Genomic DNA, 15,902 nt, shown 5'->3' with positions numbered 1-15,902 from the left:
ATAAAGACACAGACAACTTCTGCAGCTTTTAGCAAGGCTTCTCGCAATTGGCTGAGAAGGCCACTTACCCCCTTCCCAGCCACCCACCAACCTCGAGCTCACTTCCTGCTTCCAAACCACACCCTAAGAAGCTGGTTCTGACCAATCGCAGCTGCCTGCAGGCCCCTAGTTTGCGGGGCGGGTATAAAAGCATGGGAGGTAGCACGGCGAAGTAGATGGTTTGTTGTTGTTCTGCACACGGGTTGAGGAGATGGGAAACTAGAGGTGAGGAATTCACCACAGAGGCACAGGAAAGAGACAGAGCTTTCTGACTGACTGGGAGTAAAGCCAAAGCCTATGGATCTTCAACAGTTTGCAGTTTAGAAGCGTGAAGCGTATCACTCATCGTCCTTCACTGGAGGAAGAAGACGAAACTTCTAAGCCTGTGTGTCTCTACCAGAACTTCCCACACGGCTGTCTGAAGAAGAGAAATAGAGGGAAAGAGAGAGAGGAACGAAGAGCAAAAACCAGCCTGCCTTGGAAAGGGAAGAAGGACGGTGTCCTGAGAGGGAGGTGGCTATGCGCGAGGAGGTTTCCTGCGCCAACTCCCCTGAGGGGGGGCTGGGGGCCAGCGAGGAGGAGCTGGAGAGGGGCTCCAAGAAGAGTGGGCCAACGGGGGGGCGAAAGCGGGTGCCGTACCCCAAGAAGGACAGTTTGGGTCGGGCCGAGGAGAGGGCCGTGGTCAGCGGGAGCCCCAACTGCCTGGTTCCGTCGGGGCCAAAGCGGCAGAAGAAGCAACAGAGCTCCCCCACGTCGGTGGTGTGCGTGGCCCCATCTATGCTGAGCTCCAGCGGCCTCGGTTTGAGCCCGGGCGGCGAGCCCTTCGAGGACCTGCACACGCAGCGAGTGATCGCCAATGTTCGCGAGCGCCAGCGCACGCAGTCGCTGAACGACGCCTTCGCCTCGCTGCGTAAGATCATCCCCACTCTGCCATCCGACAAACTTAGCAAGATCCAGATCCTGAAACTGGCGTCACGCTACATCGACTTCCTGTACCAGGTGCTGCAGAGTGATGAGATGGATGCCAAGCTGGCTAGCTGCAACTACCTGGCCCACGAACGCCTCAGCTACGCCTTTTCCGTCTGGAGGATGGAGGGTGCCTGGGCAATGTCTGCCAGCCACTAGTGTCCCCTCTCCATCCTGCTCTGCGCGTCCTGCTCTGTCTTAACCTTACTTTCTCTGCCCCTTCCTTCTTGTACTGCCTAACCCCACCATCCCTGGCCTCCCCTAACCCACTATCTCTGTACCCTGTAACCCCACCATCCCTGGCCTCCCCTAACCCACTATCTCTGTACCCTGTAACCTCACCATCCCTGTCCTCCCCTAACCCACTATCTCTGTACCCTGTAACCCCACCATCCCTGTCCTCCCCTAAACCACTATCTCTGTACCCTGTAACCCCACCATCCCTGGCCTCCCCTAACCCACTATCTCTGTACCCTGTAACCTCACCATCCCTGTCCTCCCCTAACCCACTATCTCTGTACCCTGTAACCCCACCATCCCTGTCCTCCCCTAAACCACTATCTCTGTACCCTGTAACCCCACCATCCCTGTCCTCCCCTAACCCACTATCTCTGTACCCTGTACCCTGTAACCCCACCATCCCTGGCCTCCCATAAACCACTATCTCTGTACCCCCTAACCCTACCAATCCTGGCCTCCCCTAACCCACTCTCTCTGTACCCTGTAACCTCACCATCCACGGCCTCCCTTAAGCTACTATCTCTGGCCCTCCTTCAAGCCAAAACACAGTGTCACTGTTTCCTCCTAACCCACTACCTCCCTCTCTTCATTATTCTCTATTCTCTACTGTTCTTCAAACTGTTCTTTGCTTACCCTCCCATCTCATTCCTCTAATCGTCCACTGCTCCATCACTCACCTTACCCACTGCCCCATCACTCAACTTACCCACTGCCCCATCACTCAACTTACCCACTGCCCCGTCACTCCCACTGTACCCATTCACCCTTCGACCTTTGCCCCCCCAACCCCCCTTTCCACCTCAAATGCCCCTGTATGCCGCCTAACAATTTAGCCACAACTCCACAACTCTATGGTACACCCCTGCAGGTATGTTTAAAAACATGCACGAACACACACACACACACACACACACACACACACACACACACACACACACACACACACACACACACACACACACACACACACACACACACACACACACACACACACACACACACACACACACAAACATGTGTCACATATGGCCAAACAGCCAGAGCCTCTGTGCTTTCCCAAAAGCATGATGATCGTTAAAACCTTTACAGGAGCATCGTTGAATCTGCAAGCTGTTTCCCAAAACAATCGTTGCTAACGTTGCACTTGAACACACTCGTAACTTAGCTCCATCGTTAAGGGGAAACCAGGCCCAGACTAGCAACACTAGTGACAAGGAAGTTGAACGTACTGATCAGTCTACAGGTATTACGGGCATGTTATCCAGAGCTTATTGGTATTATGGAAACACCATGTACTGCAAATATTTTTCATTTTACTTTGTTGTTTCAATTGGTTGACCATGTAGTAATGGTTTACTTTTAAGTATTTATTTTATGAATGTTCGTGACAACAATGATGAGAACATATGTTATAATTCACAGGTTAGAAAAGCAGAACCATCTGACATATCTGTGCATCGAACAAATGTCAATATGCCTTTTCTAATTTAACTGATCAATGTGACCCTTTAGGGTGATTGATGGGATAGCAAGCTAACCTGATTAAACATTCCCAAACAAATCAGAATTTCCTACTCCGGAATGTTTAGAAAAGTGAGTTTTTCTTGCTTTCACCTTCTCTTTAAAATTCAGATATTGCATCTTCATTTAAGGAAATATGTTTTTATTTGTTGAAGTGGGAAAGAGTATGAGTCTTTATTTGAATATGTTAAAATGCATTATGCTATTAATAAATAGGAAAAGCCTATTCCCAATGGATCAGTAGGGAAACGCATTTGATAAATATCTGACTGTCACATGTCCAGTGCCCATGTGCATGAGTATGTATGTTTGTAACTATTGATTAACTATTTAAACAAAATATATTTTTCTGTAACATAATTAAAAGTAATAATATAGTTAAAACAGAATGACAAATTAGGAAATTGTAGTATTGTATAATAGCCTAAATTACAAATAAAAACATCTAGTAATGCGGAATCATAATTACAATATTCAATTTGCTTTCTTATTTTAGATAAAACATATGGTGTGCAGTTTGACAATTTTGACAACAAACACTTTAATAGACTATTTTCATTCACATCAAATTATTATAAAGATCCTGTCCTTTCATCATAAGATGTAATATCAATCAAATTTCCTAACATAAAAAAATGATGCTTCAGTTACACTAATGTTGCTCCAGTTACGAAATGTCGTATTTCATGAAAATAGCATTTTAATGAAACATTGTATTGTAATATGTAGCAATCTAGTATAATCCTAAATCATTTTACAGTTTTAGGCAGAAATATTTAGCTATCTGTGTTCTACATAATATTTAAACCCAACCAGCCATAACCAATACCAGCAGCCCACTACCTGAAAATTGTCAAATTATTGTTATAGTGACAATATAACCATTTCACTGTGGATTAATAATGTATTTAAAAAATGTTTTAATGTTTATAATATCATATTATATTTTCTAAAACGTTTTTAAGTACATCAATGAGCGATTCAAATTTGCATGTAGTTTTACCATTGACTCACTCTTTTATCCAGATCATTATCTAGCAGGCAGACTAGACCAGAAAAAGCTTTTTTTTTTTCTCTAGTGTTATCAGATACCGGGGTCCTGCACAGTTATATCAGGCAAATCAGGTACATCAGGTTATATCAGGTACATCAGGTTATATCAAGTACATCAGGTTATATCAGATATATCAGGTATATCAGGTACATCAGGTTAAATCAGGTACATCAGGTTATATCAGGTACATCAGGTTATATCAGATATATAAGGTATATCAGGTACATCAGGTTATATCAGATATATCAGGCAAATCAGGTACATCAGGTTATATCAGGTACATCAGGTTATATCAGATATATCAGGTATATCAGGTACATCAGGTTATATCAGGTACATCAGGTTATATCAGATATATCAGGTATATCAGGTATATCAGGTATATCAGGTACATCAGGTTATATCAGGTACATCAGGTTATATCAGGTACATCAGGTTATATCAGGTACATCAGGTTATATCAGATATATCAGGTATATCAGGTACATCAGGTTATATCAGGTACATCAGGTTATATCAGATATATCAGGTATATCAGGTATATCAGGTACATCAGGTTATATCAGGTACATCAGGTTATATCAGGTACATCAGGTTATATCAGATATATCAGGTATATCAGGTTAAATCAGGTACATCAGGTTATATCAGGTTATATCAGGTTATATCAGGTTATATCAGATATATCAGGTATATCAGGTACATCAGGTTATATCAGGTTATATCAGGTTATATCAGGTTATATCAGGTTATATCAGGTATATCAGGTACATCAGGTTATATCAGGTTATATCAGGTTATATCAGGTATATCAGGTACATCAGGTTATATCAGGTTATATCAGGTACATCAGGTTATATCAGGTTATATCAGGTTATATCAGGTTATATCAGGTATATCAGGTATATCAGGTTATATCAGGTTATATCAGGTTATATCAGGTATATCAGGTACATCAGGTTATATCAGGTTATATCAGGTATATCAGGTACATCAGGTTAAATCAGGTACATCAGGTTATATCAGGTATATCAGGCGAAAAAAGAGAGGGATAGAGAAAAAGCAGCCCTGCCTCCCTCCCTGCCTCATTCCCTCCCTCTCTCCTCTCCCCTGTAGCCTTGCCCTTTCTCCTCAGGATCTTGTATCCAGTGTCATCTAATCAGGGTCTGCCGAGGCCCAGACAAGCAGGAACCTTTAGATTGGAAACAGTTGTGAGGCATTAGGAAGGTGTGTGTGCCAGGGGAGAGTTTGATGGTGCGTGTGTGTGAGTGAGCCAATGTATATGTGTGTGTGCTTGTTTATGTGGAGTTCTTATGCGTTCGTATCAGTGTTTGTAGCCTATGCACTGGCATGTGTATACTTGTGTGTTTACGTGTATGTGTGTGTGTGTACATCCTTGTGCGTGTGTGTGTGTACATCCATGTGTGTGTGTGTGTACATCCATGTGTGTGTGTGTGTGTGTGTGTGTGTGTGTGTGTGTGTGTGTGTGTGTGTGTGTGTGTGTGTGTGTGTGTGTGTGTGTGTGTGTGTGTGTGTGTGTGTGTATGCTATTTCTAGCTTTTGTTATCTGCCTTTCCTCTCAGTCTCTTAAAAAAAAAGTAAACTTGGCGGAATTAGCGGCCACTCTTCTGAATGCAGATAAGAACCTAGAAGATAAGCTTTTATTGAAAGATAAAAGATGAGTGTGAGCTAACTGAAAAGCCCATCAAAGAGAATCAGGAAGACAGGATTAAAAGGGAGAGGTAGGAAAGAACGAGGAGCCAAAGAAAGGACGATGAGGTGCAGGGAGCAGAGGCTATCCGTCATAATGAGGGGTTCCTAATGTTTTGAACAATCACACACACTCACACATTTTCAGTAGAAATACTAACAAAGTTATACAAACATAACATGAAACATTCAAATAAAATGTGTACACACATGTACAAATGCCCATACATAAAACACACTTAAAGACAATCACACACACACTCACAAACAAATGTTGAATAGAACACACACACGTGCACACACACACAAACACACGTACACACGTACACGCACTAGTAGTGCTGCCTCCTGGTATTCCCTTTACATTACTATAACATCCTCAGCAGCATCAAAAGCCAGACTTTGAAGGTTCCACCACTGTGGTTGGAAACCCAAACTCTACATGTAGATGAGTCTATCTTTGAAGAGAAGCATAGTCATTACATCTTGTTCTGCTTCCTAACGTTATCTCCTGAACTGTTCTGCTTCCTAACGTTATCTCCTGAACTGTTCTGCTTCCTAACGTTATCTCCTGAACTGTTCTGCTTCCTAACGTTATCCACTGAACTGTTCTGCTTCCTAAGGTTATCTACTTAACTGTTCTGCTTCCTAACGTTATCCACTGAACTGTTCTGCTTCCTAACGTTATCCACTGAACTGTTCTGCTTCCTAACGTTATCTATTGAACTGTTCTGCTTCCTAACGTTATCTCCTGAACTGTTCTGCTTCCTAACGTTATCCACTGAACTGTTCTGCTTCCTAACGTTATCCACTTAACTGTTCTGCTTCCTAACGTTATCTACTGAACTGTTCTGCTTCTTAACGTTATCCACTGAACTGTTCTGCTTCCTAACGTTATCCACTGAGCTGTTCTGCTTCCTAACGTTATCTACTGAACTGTTCTGCCTCCTAACGTTATCTCCTGAACTGTTCTGCTTCCTAACGTTATCCACTGAACTGTTCTGCTTCTTAACGTTATCTACTGAACTGTTCTGCTTCCTAACGTTATCTCCTGAACTGTTCTGCTTCCTAACGTTATCTACTGAACTGTTCTGCTTCCTAACGTTATCTCCTGAACTGTTCTGCTTCCTAACGTTATCTACTGAACTGTTCTGCTTCCTAACGTTATCTCCTGAACTGTTCTGCTTCCTAACGTTATCTACTGAACTGTTCTGCTTCCTAACGTTATCTACTGAACTGTTCTGCTTCCTAACGTTATCTACTGAACTGTTCTGCTTCCTAACGGAACTGTGGAAACTGAAATTCCTTCCTACAGTAAATGAAACGTGCATGTGTTTAGGAACTTCTTTCGTGTGTGTAACGAGTGTTTGGATAAAGTGTGTGTTTGTATGAGGGGTTCATATTGGGTGCATTTGTCTGGCTGTTTTATATGGATGTGTGTGTTGTTGGTTGCATTTGTGTGTGTGTGTAGCATGTGTGTGTGTATTTAAGTGGATGTGTGTATATGTGTGTGTAAATGCAGATGTGCGTGTTGCTGGGTTCATGTGTGTGTGTGTGTGATTTAGAATACGCTGCTGTATTTAACCTGGCAACAACAAGTGGCGCTCAACTCTGCTTATTCTTCAATTAAAGGGCTGTCACTGTTCTTTCCTCTGCCGGAACCTCTGGCTCTGCATGTGTTTGAGGGTTGCAGTTGCAGTTACTTTGCACTGATCTAGGACCAGCTGTTATAGATCCTCTGTGGCACATCTGGCTTTTAAGAGCTTCAGAGCCTTGCAAACAGGCCGATGGTTCCAAGAGTTGTGGGCTTTTGCTACTCATCTTTAGTGTTAGGGGTTTGAACTTTGAGCTGATGCTTGAGCAGGTGCTGGATGGATATATGTGTTGCATGGGCTGGGCTGTTCCAACAGCTGTAGTGTGGATGTAGTGCACATAGTGCATCACAGAGTTCTGGGTTTGACACTTAGAGCACAACAGAGTACTGGCTTTGACATGTAGTGCATCACAGAGTTCTGGGTTTGACATGTAGTGCATCACAGAGTTCTGGGTTTGACACTTAGAGCACAACAGAGTACTGGCTTTGACATGTAGTGCATCACAGAGTTCTGGATTTGACACATGGTGTGTCACAGAGTTCTGGGTTTGACACGTAGTGCATCACAGAGTTCTGGGTTTGACATGTAGTGCATCACAGAGTTCTATACTTTGGGTTTGACATGTAGTGCATCACAGAGTTCTGGGTTTGACATGTAGTGCATCACAGAGTTTTGGGTTTGACATGTAGTGCATCACAGTGTTCTGGGTTTGACATGTAGTGCATCCCAGAGTTCTGGATTTGACATGTAGTGCATCCCAGAGTTCTGGGTTTGACACGTAGTGCATCACAGAGTTCTGGGTTTGACACGTAGTGCATCACAGAGTTCTGGGTTTGACATGTAGTGCATCACAGAGTTCTGGATTTGACACATGGTGTGTCACAGAGTTCTGGGTTTGACATGTAGTGCATCACAGAGTTCTGGGTTTGACACATAGTACATCACAGAGTTCTGGGTTTGACATGTAGTGCATCACAGAGTTCTGAGTTTGACATGTAGTGCATCACAGAGTTCTGGGTTTGACACATAGTACATCACAGAGTTCTGGGTTTGACACATAGTACATCACAGAGTTCTGAGTTTGACATGTAGTGCATCACAGAGTTCTGGGTTTGACACATAGTACATCACAGAGTTCTGGATTTGACATGTAGTGCATCACAGAGTTCTGGATTTGACATGTAGTGCATCACAGAGTTCTGGGTTTGACACATAGTACATCACAGAGTTCTGGGTTTAACACGTAGAGCATCACAGAGTTCTGGGTTTGACACGTAGTGCATCACAGAGTTCTGGGTTTACCACGTAGAGCATCACAGAGTTCTGGGTTTGACATGTAGTGCATCACATAGTTCTGGGTTTGACATGTAGTGCATCACAGAGTTCTGGCTTTGACATGTAGTGCATCACAGAGTTCTGGGTTTGACACGTAGTGCATCACAGAGTTCTGGGTTTGACACATAGTGCATCACAGAGTTCTGGGTTTGACACGTAGTGCATCACAGAGTTCTGGGTTTGACACGTAGTGCATCACAGAGTTCTGGGTTTGACATGTAGTGCATCACAGAGTTCTGGGTTTGACATGTAGTGCATCACAGAGTTCTATACTTTGGGTTTGACATGTAGTGCATCACAGAGTTCTGGGTTTGACATGTAGTGCATCACAGAGTTTTGGGTTTGACATGTAGTGCATCACAGTGTTCTGGGTTTGACATGTAGTGCATCCCAGAGTTCTGGATTTGACATGTAGTGCATCCCAGAGTTCTGGGTTTGACACGTAGTGCATCACAGAGTTCTGGGTTTGACACGTAGTGCATCACAGAGTTCTGGGTTTGACATGTAGTGCATCACAGAGTTCTATACTTTGGGTTTGACATGTAGTGCATCACAGAGTTCTGGGTTTGACATGTAGTGCATCACAAAGTTCTGGGTTTGACATGTAGTGCATCACAGAGTTCTATACTTTGGGTTTGACATGTAGTGCATCACAGAGTTCTGGGTTTGACATGTAGTGCATCCCAGAGTTCTGGATTTGACATGTAGTGCATCCCAGAGTTCTGGGTTTGACACGTAGTGCATCACAGAGTTCTGGGTTTGACATGTAGTGCATCACAGAGTTCTGGATTTGACATGTAGTGCATCCCAGAGTTCTGGGTTTGACATGTAGTGCATCACAGAGTTCTGGGTTTGACATGTAGTGCATCACAGATTTCTGGATTTGACATGTATTACATCACAGAGTTCTATACTTTGGGTTTGACATGTAGTGCATCACAGAGTTCTGGGTTTGACATGTAGTGCATCACAGAGTTCTGGGTTTGACATGTAGGTCATCACAGAGTTCTATACTTTGGGTTTGACAAGTAGTGCATCACAGAGTTCTGGCATTGACACGTATTGCATCACAGAGTTCTGGGTTTAACACGTAGTGCATCACAGAGTTCTGGGTTTGGGTAGAGAAATTAGCATTAAATTCTCCCCCAACAGCTCTAGTGGACATTCCTACAGTCAGCATGCCAATTGCACCCTTCCTCAAAACTTGTGGCATTGAGTAGTGTGACAAAACTGCACATGTTAGAGTGGCCTTTTATTGCCCGCAGCCCAAGGTGCACCTGTGTAATGATCATGCTGTTTAATCAGCTTGTTGATATGCCACACCTGTCAGGTGGATGGATTATCTTGGTAAAGGAGAAATGCTCACTAACAGGGATATAAACAGATTTGTTCACACAATTTGAGCGAAATAAGCTCTTGTTGTGCGTATGGAACATTTCTGGGGTCTTTTATTTCAGATGATGAAACATGGGTCCAACACTTTACATGTTGCATTTATATTTATCTATGTGTTAAAGGGATAGTTCAGAGAAGTTACATATTTAGAGAGGAAACACATATCTAAGTATGTAATATTTTGCAGAACTATCCCTAACATGAGTAGGCTTCTGTCTCAGAAACCTTACAGATGAGGTCAATGAAGACTAAAATGCTCCTGTCCAAGTGTGTGTGTGTGTGTGTGTGTGTGTGTGTGTGTGTGTGTGTGTGTGTGTGTGTGTGTGTGTGTGTGTGTGTGTGTGTGTGTGTGTGTGGTGTGTGTGTGTGTGTGTGTGTGTGTGTGTGTGTGTGTGTGTGTGTGTGTGTGTGTGTGTACCTAGTACTGCATCAGTTGCTTCTTTGTAAATCAACCACACTTACATTTTCATTTTGCTAGAGAGAGCGAGAGAGAGAGATAAAGAAATGCCAAGGAGGCTCTGCCCAAATCCAGTCAGTAGGAGGGGATCTACTGTACTTTAGTCCAAAGTGACGCTAAGATCACAACTTGTTATTCGCTGCTGTATCATACCCCCGTTTGGTACACAAGAAAGCAAGAAATTCCTGTCAATTTGTGTATTATGGTGTAGTCACAGGACACCCACAAACACACATGCTAACTGGATAGCTTTCTTTCTCTTGCTCTCTTCTCTTTCACTCTTTTTCACTCTCATTCTTTCTCTCTCTCTCTCTCTCTCTCTCTCTCTCTCAGCATGGAAAGCTGCACTGTAATTACAGACAATTGAGAAATCTCCAGATGAAATATTTGCTTGTTAAACAAGCAGAAGTTAAGCACTGTGGGCTTTGTTCTACACTATGTGAGAGGAATTAGCTTTGTTTGCTGGTTTATGTGTGTTTGGGAAAACGACTTGCACACACTACACATTAGCGACTTCTATATATATTATTTTCCTATATTGACAAAAATATGCACATCAATGTCTGTCTCTTCAGTGAACAAACTAAAACATTTGTTACTTGCATCAGGTCACTGTTTCTTTTTATTTCTCCTTTTAGGACAAGACACCTAACGAATGGACTGCTCTTTACATCTGAAAAGGTCTGTCGTGTGTCGTCGTCCCCCCCCCCCCCCCCCCCCCGGCATACCCCATCGCTCCTTCTTCGGAAGCCCTGGCCCACAGACATGGACATTGGAGCGGACACATGCTTCGGTTTAAGGACAGATATCCAGTCGACTCTCCTTTTGCAGCCTGACAGACAGACAGTATTATAATGCAGCCTGACAGACAGACAGACCGTTTTATAATGCTCTACTACAGTATGTGACTGTCACTGAGGCATGACGAAGATCCAACATTTAGACACCACTTCAAAGACTCCACAGAGGAAGATTCTTTGACAACTGAGATGACTTACGATCATGATAATTACAATAATGGCCATAATAATGATGCCAAAGGGATGGATAGCTGGTGGTCCCAGCCCAATGAATGTTTACAGCAAAGATGCTAATAAGCTAATAATTGTAGGCTCTTCCACCTCCATTTGATGGGTAGGAAAAGTCACAGGAGCCTGCCATGTTTCCAACAGTTGTATAAACGTATCTGCTTGATTTGTCTGTTGCCTGTGTTCATGTATTTCTCCGTTTGCATTATGTCCCTTCATAAAGAGTGGCACTTAGCATGGGCATATGCTAATTGATTATTCATAAAGGTTACATTTTACATTACAATGACTTTATATCAGAGTAAGTAATAAGCGATAATCTATGCTGGCACTCTACAACACATGAGTACAGTAGTACACACAGTTTTGTCGCATGCACAGATTATGGTTAGATTAGACATAGTGGATAGATTCCACTAAACCTAAGGTCTGTGATAGATTAAGTATGAAAACTTAATATGCAAAACAACTACGTGATAATACAGTATGATCAGAGTAACATATTACATATTCTTTGGACACTCTTAATTAAAGTAAATATACAATTAGGAGTGACATTGTACATTGTTGTATATACAAATAACATTGTACTTATAGTTTTAAGTAACATTGTACTTATAGTTTTAAGTAACATTGTACTTATAGTTTTAAGTAACAGTGTAGTACTTTTAAATGAAAGATAAAAAAAATAGTTTGAATATTGTAAGTGTAGTAATCCATTGGAATTTCTTTTTAAGATACTTTTAAGGAAATACTGCAATATGCTATCAGTAATTTGAGAGTGTAATGAAAATTGTAAACTGTACTTTTTTACAATGTGATAAATTCTGATTTTGTTGCTGCTGGGTAATGGTAGGTAGTGGGAATATCTTTGCAGATTGTTTGTCACCAGCGTTTCATTACATGAGCTCCTGTGGAAAATAATAAAAACAGTTTTGATAAAATACCACTGAAAGTCTGATCAAAACAATTTTCAAAGACACTTTCTATCTTTCTGTCTTGAAGCAACTCTTCTAACACTATGCACACAATGACAGAGTACATTATGTATAACAGAGTACATTGGAGGGCAAGACAATGTCTTATAAGTTATATATAACAAATAAGTGAACTGCAATACCTTTTGTATCAATGCAAGGCCAAGATTTGTGTCAAACTGTTACATTACCAAGTCATGCGTTTTTACATTCCCAAAATAGCTGAGTGCTTGGTGTAAGGACAACATTAAATACAAATAATGGCCAATATTTAAAGGGATATAAAATATATAAACTTCAGGAAAAAATGTATGTTGAGAAAACTTTATTTCTCTTTTATTGGGGAAAACAGTTAAAAAAGAAGAAAAAACAAAAATACCAAGTTCTCACTGTACATTTACATGTACAAATAAAAAAACAGTAAAGACAAAGTGAGAAAAGGTTTGTCACTATATTTCAAGGCACATAGGAGGATATCTGTATTTTGGTCTCAGTAGACATCTACAGGTAACTATCTATTCTACAACAGAGCAATAATCATATTAAGAAAATTAAAGGGCTTGTCGATTCTCAACAAAATGTATTTACATATACAGAACATAAATGTTCTCAAAAGTACTTCATTAAAGCAGAAATAAACCTAAACCAGAATAAAATATAACACAGGACCCTTCTGAAAGAAAATTAATAATACATGGTGGCCATTTTCTTCCACATAATCATAGTCAAATGTATTGTGTCATTATCAATAATCACCTTTTCACCATGTCAATGTCAAATACCATACACCTCTTGCAGGGTCTTGTCATGTAAAGTATTGGTTCTATAATGTATATTATAAAGCACCAAAAAGTACTGGAACAATACAACATTAAAGTACAAATTAATCTGTAGCACTGTCAGATATATATATATTTTTAACACGATACATAAGCAAGGCATTGCAATAACATTAAATGGGTAACAAATAACTCATTATTTAATGGAAAGTGCTAACAAGAAATGTAAGCAGTTTTTTTATCTATCTTTTTTGATATTAAGAACAAAAACCTCTGTTTAAATAGAAATACAATCAGGAATTCACAAAAGTCTTTGAAGTTATGTTCAGAGGCCATAGCACTTTACGGATGGGATGCTGTTCACAGAAGGCTTTTAACTTTGTCTCCTCTCAACCTGTGTTGAATTGTTCTACATACTATAGTCAGCTAGCTTAACAAGGTGACTCCAACAACTAAGTGCTAACTTCAAATATTATATGCTAACTGCAGTATGGTCCAGGAACAAAAATACCTGACTTTATTTGTAACTCGAGTGGTAGACAATCTGATGTGAACAAATCCTAGTTCACTTGTCTTTCATAGTAGAAAACTAAGCATAAAAAAATACAGCCTATCAAATATACAAATACAACAGGCATGTCAATAAATCCACATGTTAAAAAACTGGTCTTTTCTTTTTAAGTGCCAGTCATAGTTTAAGACTATGAAGTCAGTTCAACTGTTTTATTAATCTGCCTTGAACCCAGCACCATTAGTTGTACTTTACCTTCATTACATTGAAATACCCTGCTGACAACATGTAAATGCAGTGATTTACAAACACATGCATAAACACTTTGTGTGTGGCCGAGCGTAGAGTAGTAATGTACAAACTCATACTAGTCAATGATGCACCAAAAGAAGAGCCTATTAGTTTCCTCAAAAGCAAACAAATAAAAGCTCCATAATCATATAAATAAAATGTCCTTGCCTGAAACACCTTTGGAACGTTTAATCTGACTCTGTTTAATCTGACTCCTCTCTCACTAACAAGTGGTTTCCTGAATTGTCTCAGTGAGTCATAGGATTCATTTCCTAAGAAATGTTATCATTAGAATGACAAAGAATGAGGATGCCATCGACTTGAGATATAAATAATACTTTTTTGGGGCTTCATCTTTTCCTTAAGTGCTGTCTGAGAGGGAGTCATACACCCCACTTTTACATTGGAAGAAAAACAACTACAAAATCTCTGAATCATAGGGTTCTAGGCCTTCTCTATTTGCTACTTAAAAAACATGACCATTATGTATTGACATTTGATATACAATACTCAATAAATCAAACTTACAATATTTAAATCAGCTTAAAAACATGAGTATGATCATTTACATGTTTTATTGTCAATCCCAGGAGAGCTTCAACATGGTCCATTTTGTCATTCTCTCTTTGGTTCACATTACAAAATACACAGTGCAAAAAAATCAGAACAAAATTCCCAGTCTTCTTTCTTTTTCTTCTTTTTGTTGGCGGCACATAAATTCAAATGACATGATCAATAAGAGACACTCCGCACGTGTCCCCCCGGTCAGGGTGCAATGTCTGTTCTCCTTCATAGTAGGACTACTTCCTACTTCTCTGTGATTCGGTTGTGTCGGCCTGGCGATGCGCCGCGGTAACCTGTGACCGAAGGCTAAAAAAGTAGCTCACTTCCCCAGAGAGACTCTGCTTACAGCCAGTCATGTAGCTGGTCTTTGTCAAGTCACTTCATGCTACAAGTCAAGTCTTAACCCCTCCCCCCCGATGGTGTTTATAACGGTATATCTTAACCCCTCCCCCCCGATGGTGTTTATAACGGTATATCTTAACCCCTCCAGTTTATGCTCAGGTCTGCTCCTTCTGTGTCCTCACAGTTCACAATGTTACACACCAGGGAGGCATGCAGAGGCATGTTGTCATGAAGACCGTGTTCATTCTCCTCTCTCTTGGTCCTCCTGTACCCTGTTAACGGGATGTGTTATCAGTGTGCAGTTGAGTTGCGGTCGAGGCAGGCGAGTAGTCATAGTAAGGCTAGTAGAACTGTGTTCTGATGAGGTGTAAGAGTGTGTGAGGCGGAAGCTACTCAGTTTGCCTATAGTGGTCAGGATAAGGTCTGTACAGTGTCAACTAGAGACGGTGGATTCTGGTCAAGTGAAGCAGGGCCTAGTGGATCACTGTGTGTGTGTGTGTGTGTGTGTGTGTGTGTGTGTGTGTGTGTGTGTGTGTGTGTGTGTGTGTGTGTGTGTGTGTGTGTGTGTGTGTGTGTGTGTGTGTGTGTGTGATAGGTTTGTCGGAAAGTGCAGTTGTCTACATGGAGTCACTGTCCCCCTCCATAAATTCATCTGGGTGTGTCCTGAATATGAGGGAGAGAGGAGAGAAGGGAACTGAATAGCATTCTAATATATAGCCTGTTGTAGTATTACAGCAGTATAAAACAAAGGGAGATGCCTAGTCAATTGTACAACTGAATGCATTCAACTGAAATGTGTCTTCCGCATTTAACCCAACCCCTCTGAATCAGAGAGGTGCGGGGGGCTGCCTTAATCGACCTCCACATCATCGGCACCCGGGGAATTAGACCATCACACACATATAATATATATATATATATATATATATACACCACTGTAGTATATTTCAACAGGACACAGATGCTGCAAATAGTTCTAGAGCATACTGATGCAATTATCTTCATGTGGTTGTAGACAACTCCTGTTTAAATAGGGTTTTAACGCTGCAATATCAAATAAAATAAATGCTATTTGTCACATGCGCCGAATACAACAGG

The 15,902-nt window shown here is 41.3% G+C and overlaps 2 protein-coding genes across 4 annotated transcripts in view; one reads left to right on the top strand and one right to left on the bottom strand.

Moving 5' to 3' along the window:
• The first annotated feature begins 220 nt into the window (after positions 1-220).
• LOC106583615 (twist-related protein 2) lies at positions 221-12,286 on the top strand. Its single transcript, XM_014167999.3, has 2 exons — positions 221-2,113; positions 10,951-12,286. The coding sequence occupies exon 1, from the start codon at positions 559-561 to the stop codon at positions 1,162-1,164; it is 606 nt and encodes a 201-aa protein (XP_014023474.1). The 5' UTR covers positions 221-558; the 3' UTR covers positions 1,165-2,113; positions 10,951-12,286.
• A 341-nt stretch (positions 12,287-12,627) lies between these two features.
• Positions 12,628-15,902, bottom strand: part of LOC106583614 (histone deacetylase 7) — a 96,605-nt gene continuing 93,330 nt past the window's right edge. For 2 of the 3 annotated variants that reach the window (XM_045705253.2, XM_045705255.2), the window contains exon 24: positions 12,628-15,467. In XM_045705253.2, coding sequence (XP_045561209.1) covers positions 15,422-15,467 — 46 coding nt within the window. In that variant the 3' untranslated portion in view covers positions 12,628-15,421. The remainder of the gene's footprint in view (positions 15,468-15,902) is intronic. The other variant, XM_014167998.3, reaches the window with a different exon arrangement.

The sequence above is a fragment of the Salmo salar genome, chromosome 22, assembly GCF_965601325.2.
Source record: "Salmo salar chromosome 22, fSalSal1, whole genome shotgun sequence".
Classification (NCBI taxonomy): domain Eukaryota; kingdom Metazoa; phylum Chordata; class Actinopteri; order Salmoniformes; family Salmonidae; genus Salmo; species Salmo salar.
The sequence above is the reverse complement of the archived record's forward strand: the minus strand, read 5'-3'. Positions and strand labels throughout refer to the sequence as shown.

Bases quoted from the DNA above. Each gene is read 5' to 3' on its own strand.
- LOC106583615 (XM_014167999.3), top strand. From the start codon at position 559: ATGCGCGAGGAGGTTTCCTGCGCCAACTCCCCTGAGGGGGGGCTGGGG.